General features: G+C 32.3%; 1 protein-coding gene across 1 annotated transcript; it reads right to left on the minus strand.

The window, feature by feature from the left end:
* Positions 1–2949: 2949 nt before the first annotated feature.
* On the minus strand, positions 2950–6374 carry LOC142642686 (cationic peroxidase 2-like). The gene is made up of 3 exons (XM_075817097.1): positions 5967–6374; positions 5463–5625; positions 2950–3588 (listed from the first exon to the last, which is right to left on the minus strand). Exons 1-3 carry the CDS (start codon positions 6372–6374, stop codon positions 3179–3181), a joined length of 981 nt encoding a protein of 326 aa, XP_075673212.1. The 3' UTR covers positions 2950–3178.
* Positions 6375–7121: the final 747 nt, after the last annotated feature.

Genomic DNA, 7121 nt, shown 5'->3' on the forward strand with positions numbered 1-7121 from the left:
TGATGACCCTATGAAGAGTATCAGTGTGGTACTAGCCAAATAGACTCCAAATGTCAAGTTAGAGAAATTTCACAACTCTAGAGTGCCAGAGTTGGAGTGAATTATGCGTACCTTGGTTTGTGAGGGCTTTTAGGTTTTTATAGTAGTGTAGAATTGACATTCATTCCTTGGCAGAGAGGGTCTTTCCTTGTGGGGAAGATGCTTATTAATGCACGTATGTTAAGGGATTCTTTCTTTGTGGAGATCCTCTTGATTAGGGTTATTCGTGGGTTACAAGATGTTTCCATATATGCTTATTCGTGGAGTCCAAGCAATGCCGTGCTGGGTCCGTCAAGGGCTTCTTTATCCCTGTCAGCTTACTCTCGTCAGTTTCCTATCTTGATCTAGTTCGTTAGGTCCCAAATGTCGTCTGTCTGGAAGTGGAGTCGTCAGGCTAAGATTGAAGTCGTCGGCCTCGAGGAAGTTGTCTTCTTTATCTAATGCATAGTACGGTTGAAGAGTTTCTTCAGACCGTTGGCTTTATCTAATGTAGAAGAGCCTTAATAACATTTTTTGGAATTACCCTTATCAGTTGTATATAGGTGCAGCAATCACATGCTTTACTCGAAAATTTAAAAGAGTCCTAACTTATTAATTAGGACATTGAGACATTCATATCGGTAAGTTCAGTAAGCCACGTTCATCCATTCAAATAATTCAAGAAACAACAAGAATGGTGCAAGAAAAGCTTAAGGATTTGCATTAGTATAATTAAATGTCAAAGAATGGTGTTTGACTATAGGTTTTAGTTTTGGAATATTATGTATTTTTCTTCCAGTTTCACATGGGTCTTGTTAGTAGATTTTTTATGCCGTTGATAATGACCATTGATGAACTATATTACTTATTGAATTATTTTAAGTAGAATAATTTTATATTTTATTAGTGTGACTTTGCACATTTTTTAGGCAAACTTGTATATAGGTGCAGCAATCACATGCTTTACTCGTAAAGTTAAAAGAGTCCTAACTTATTAGGACATTGAGACATTCATGTTGGTAAGTTCAGTAAGCCACGTTCATCAATTCAAATAATTCAAGAAGCAACAAGATCTTGATTTCCAAAAAACGAATCTTAAAAAGACACAAAAATCAATTAATACTCTTATTAAAAAAATTGTTGTAATTAAAGTAATATACTTTAATTTTTACACGTACATACTATTAACATCAACTTTATCAATTTCATTATGTCACCTGATACAAAACATTATGAAACTCTGTCTCTCAATACTTATTATTGGAGGAAAAGACAGCCCTATCTATACGGCGTATAGCGATTACGTTTATGCAAAATGGCCACATAATTTAGTTGACATCGACTCTCTCATTTTGGATATTCTTCTCGTAGATTCCGGAGTAGTGATTACTTTTATGAAAAATATCCACTTGATTAGTTCACTCCGACGCTTATTTTGAATATTCTTCTTGTCGATTATACATATGTACAGCAGGGAAAGATATCAAGTCGCCATTGATTGCACTTGAGTCTTGAGCCACTCATGCATTACAGTGAAATAGTCAAAGACATAGGCGAAAAAGACATTGTTTTGTGGATGATATATGACAGATGTCATGTACTCAAAACAACGAAAAAGACAGGCGAAAGAGAGATTTTTAGAGGTACGTACAGCCTAGCTTCTACAGTTCTCCTTTTCAACCAGTATAGTAATTCTAGAGTCCAGTAGATCTATACATATGAGATTCAAAACAATTTACCAACTCATCATTAGTTCTCAAATCCTATGATAAGAAAATAAAAACATTCTACCAGCTGTACTCATCAATAGTTCTGAAATTTATTGTAAAATATATTGTATTTGTAACTTTACTTTAATCATATATATTTTAAAGCATTTCTTCCATTGAGGCATTAAGACAATAGGACACATCTTTTTTTTCTTTTTTCCTTTTTTTTTTTTTTTTTTTTTCATTGAGGCATTGTTAAGATTGAAAAATTCCAACCAATCACAAATGGTCACATTGTACCGTCAACTATATGTAGTACGTTCAAAGCGGCCAATTACAAGATGCCAAGTGATATATATTTAGTGGATTCTACTATCACTATTCAGAGACCAATGAAAATATTTCAATCGTTATTGAATAAGAATTATAAAGAATACCCAAGAGCCAATCGCACATCAACATATGTTAATATATTAATTTAAGTTACATTAATTGGGGTTTAATTAAATGCTGTCATGTGATATTTTAAATTAAGACATTTAGGCAAATTAAATTATATCATGTGTCCCTTGGAGAACAAGACGTTTAATTATGACACATGTCATCAATGATAGCGAATCATGTGTCATCAAAACTTCCCAAGACACTTGTAAATAGAGTTCCTCCTCAATCTTGTGAGACCACATTTAGAAGTTTCAAAACTCTACAGGAATCAAGCTTTAAAGTCTTCAAGAACTTCAACCTTCAAATATAAATCATTCAAGTCATCCTCCTAGATCTAAAAGTGCACTGGAATCAAATTCAAAATCATTAGAAAACTTTAAGAGATTGCAAGTTAATGAAAATCTATGGATTCAAGCCTAAAGTCCTAAAGAACTTCCATTACAATCTTCGAAGACAAAGAACACAAAGAATGGAGGATTTCTAAAAAACATATAGCTAGAAATTCATCTTAATTTCTTTTCAAAGATCTCTCGATCCATTTCCCAATAAAATTAAGGAGAATCTAGTGTTTGAATCGAGATTATACTTAAATCAAAGATTTATTCAAAGAGATCGATTGGAGGAGTATTATGTTGTGATGGAATTTAATTTCAAAAAATTGTGCCTACTCATTCATCAATACAAATATTCATTTATGAACTATTTCAATTATTTGATTTCCAAACTTAAAAAGCAGTGCTTCCAATAATATTAATTAGCCATAACAAGTCTAGTACAAAATATCTCAACTTTAAAGCTAGCATTCCACCATAAGCAGTGGGTCAAATAGGATGCTTTATAAGTTACAATACTTTTGTATGCATAATTTCACACCTACTTTCATATTGAATTGTCACTCACTCTTTTGATTGAGTCCATCACACACACACACACACACAATACCACCAAGTGAGACACACACACACACACAATACCACCAAGTGAGTTGATTTTATGGGATTGTATCATCAATTAATTTTGGAACACACTTGGCGAATTTCACCAGCATTGCTTGTCTTCACACCAATGTTACTCATTTTAATCATGGAATTCCCAAATTCCATTTTGAAATTCAAACCAAGCAACAAGTGTTGGACAATGGCGTTTGTTGAAGCATCATTCCACAACATTTGATCAGACTCAAGAATCCCTTGCCCAATTCTCATATTTCTAAAATAAGAGGTATCAAACTTAATAGGGCTATGAGTGTCCAGTGCAACTCGCTTTGAACCATCTCCATTTTGTGGGCAAAGTGCTCGGAGTTGAGGAAGAAATGTAGGGTTGATGGATGGGTCGACAGCACCATTTCCTACTTTAGTGAAATTGTACATTCTATATTGGAAGGACTGGCAAGCTGAAGTTCCTATGGTGTGTCCTCCTATTAGAAAGAGAAAATAAATGTTACCTTCGGTTATGTAAAAGTATTTGGTGAAACAAAAAATAAATAAATAAATAAACCAAAAAAAGAAAAACCAAAACCTTTGTAATAATGGTCCATAGTTTAATCACCGCGCAGTCTTAGTGCGGTGACTACTTTATAAGTATAACTGTTTATGGGGTGTGGAGTGTGGGGGGTAAGGGCTTGAGTTCAAGTATTTAAGAGCAAACTTCACACACATATACAATTAGATTACGTTAGAATAGAATTTCTATCTTGTATAAAATAAAAAAAGGGTCCATAGTGTGAAATTCAAAAGGCTATATAGCAAGATCGCCTTGCTCATCAAAGGTCTTGTGTGTGTGTCTCATATTTGTTTTCTTTTGCAATAATTGATTATTGTCTTAATTAAATTATGGCCTATATGTATGCTCAATGTGATATATTTTGTTCACAATCAATCCAAAACCCCACAAAAAAAAAAAAAAAAAACCCCACAAATATATATATATATATATATATATATATATATATATATATATGTATGTATATAATTTAATACTCATCTCACTAATTAAGTGAGAAAGTGCTCCACGATGGGCCACAATCTCAAAAGAGAAATTTTTGCCTTTCTTCTTTAAGACGCAAAACTAAGAGATTCGTGTTACTAGACCAGTCCCATGCAGCTAAAGCCCACGTATAGTTTGTCAGCTACTGCTTGCTAAACACTTTTCTCGGATGGTTAGAAGTGCGAAATTGTCGAGGCTTTTGGAAAAAAAAAAAAAAAATTACTGCTAAACGATACTAACAGGATAAAATACGGTCAGTGTCATTTCAACAAAATGATTTTTTTTTTTTTGGTGTGTGTGTGTGTGATCTATCAGCTTGTAAGTTTTATACATCAAAAAATTTATGGTATTCCTAGCATTAGCTTTTTTGTGTGTTATTTTCTTTTTCTTATTCAACTTGTTGATTACTGTCTCATTAGCATTACCAGGGATGGACCCAGTGGGGCCCGGGCAACCCTAGGCCAAATTTTTTTTTTTTTAATATATAGTTATTATGTATTCCATTTTTGTAGCTGGCCCTCTTCCAAAATTTTAGATTCATTCTCCTCAATAAATCTAGTTAGCTTTACTCAAATAGCAACTATTTAACCTAAAATCTGAACAAAAATAATAAAAACATTCACAATGGTGATTGTATTTTAGCTATAAAAAAAATAAAATTTACTTTTTTACTACCAAAGAACTAAAAAATTATGTGTTATTGGAGAAACTAAAATTAAATATTTTGCAATTACAGTAAACTAGTATACAATAAAATACAATATTTTATTAAGATTATATCTTTTCTTTCAATTAAAAAACTCAAATTCTCTCTCTCATTTTATTATTTTAATGAGTTGTTTATATTATTTTAAATAAAGTAATAAAAAAAATAGAACATTTGATATTGAGTGTATTGTAAAGTGAGGTGGTAAGATAGGTAAAGTAGTTTTTTGAGGTGCTAAAATCTAAAATTTTTTGTATTACTACTATGAGTGCTCTAACTTCAACAACAACAAAAAAAATTTTAGTCAACCTAGTATTAAAGAAAAAACATTATTTTGTTTTTGTCTTTTTTAGTAAATGATTGCATCTTAATGTATTTTGAAATAATAATTTTGTATACTTATAATTTTAAATACTATATGAATGCCTATTTGAATTTTTTTTTTTTTTTTTTATACTCCGCTCCCTCTCACTTAAAATCCTTAGTCTGTCCCTCGTTACCCACAATAATCATGGTTTCTTTGTTTAGTAGCACTTCTCTTCCTCACTTTTGTTACAAAACCTTGCCAGCTTGAGTTAAAGAAAATTAAGTTAAATTACCAACGAGGGCGACAAGATCTTGAGTATTGAGACCCAAAGCAGAAAACTTTTGCTTTTGCACATCAATGGAGTCAGTGAATGCTGGCAAATTGTCAGCATCAGATACCAATGAAACCCTCCCGTCTCTGCGTCCTGTGGGAACAACCCAACTTGATCCATTAACCTGCATGATAAGTCCAGAAGCACGGTTAATTATTGAAAAAATAAAAAATAAAAATAACAAGTACCCGCACAAATATATTCAACATTCTATTTCTACTTTCCCTCGTCTTATACTACCAAATAGGATGAGAATAAAGTTTTTTTTCCAACTAATTTGAAAATTTCCTCCAACTTATTACGTGACGACTTATAAAACCATTTACAAGTTTAAACAAAGCTACATGACTCATTAAACAAGTCATATAATTAAAATGATATGTAATTTTGTCAATCACCGCGTAATTGATTGGAGGAATTAACCCCGAACTAGTTTGGAGGTAACTTTTTCTATAAAATAATTACCAGAACAACAGAATCACGGGCAGCAAGGGCAAGAATATCAGCACAAGAAACAACACCAGGACATGCAGCTTCAAGCTGAGTCTTGGCATCATCAATAACTTCATATCCTCTCAATCCAAGGTTAGCTACAGCTTTTTTCTGAGTGTTAGGACCGTCAATAAGGACAGAAGCATCACAACCCCGCATGAAACAGTCATGAAAATGCATCCTCAACAATCCAGCAGCCACAGTGTGATCACAATTGAAATGTCTTTGAACTGTTGAGCTAATAATGTATTCAGCTTGAGGACACGTAGTGGAATAAAATCCAACTCTTGTGCCTTTATGGCCATGCCCCAAGGAGGCACCCATGGCAAGCAAGAGAAACGTCCACAAAATGAATACTTGGTTGGAATTTCCACTCACCATTATGACTTAGAGAATAAAGACAACAAAAGTACTGTTTATTACACACAAAACTGTTTTAAAGATTTGGCTTGTGAGCCAGAGTTATATGTAGGCATTAGTGAAGCCAAATTTTTGGACCAAGTAAGCGACTACGGCTAATCAAATTGAAAGATTAAAAAATATCATACGATGGATAATTAATAGGATGGCCCGCTTCAATTCATTATCAAAACATATCAACAACACAGCACATTTTTGGACCAAGTAAGCGAATACAATTAATCAAATTGAAAGATTCAAAAATATCATATGATGGGTATAATTATAGGATGGCCCGCTTCAATTTATTATCAAAAAATATCATCAACATGTCATTTGCATAGTATTTTGCTGCATAGGAGTATATCATCAACAACTTGCAAAATAGAGACCCAACAATTTGTATATTGTTGGCGAAACTACATTATTAGTTCTTGAAATTTATAGTGTGAGCACAATTAGTTCCTTATGTTCTAAGTGAGTGCTATTGGTGCCTTAAATTTCAATAATGAGTATTATTAGTTTTTTTGTTAATTGCCCTTAATATTATTACCTATATGACTAATGGAATAATGGGTTGACATATTTTTAATTGATGTGGCATTTTTTAAAATTAAAATATTATAAAATTCAATTTTAATAAACTCACTATATTTGATGTGGCATAATGTCATATCAACAATTAAAATAATAAGTTAACAAGTCAGATTTATTTATGTTTGGAAAATA

The sequence above is a fragment of the Castanea sativa genome, chromosome 7 (assembly GCF_040712315.1).
Source record: "Castanea sativa cultivar Marrone di Chiusa Pesio chromosome 7, ASM4071231v1".
NCBI classification, from domain to species: Eukaryota; Viridiplantae; Streptophyta; class Magnoliopsida; order Fagales; family Fagaceae; genus Castanea; species Castanea sativa.

What these genes read in the sequence shown, in the direction of transcription:
- LOC142642686 (XM_075817097.1), bottom strand. Translation starts at nt 6,374, where the DNA reads ATGGTGAGTGGAAATTCCAACCAAGTATTCATTTTGTGGACGTTTCTC. An exon ending in CCCGTGATTCTGTTGTTCTG is followed by an intron (nt 5,626 to 5,966) that starts GTAATTATTTTA and finishes CTTATCATGCAG; the next exon opens with GTTAATGGATCAAGTTGGGT. An exon ending in AGATCTTGTCGCCCTCGTTG is followed by an intron (nt 3,589 to 5,462) that starts GTAATTTAACTT and finishes TCTTTCTAATAG; the next exon opens with GAGGACACACCATAGGAACT.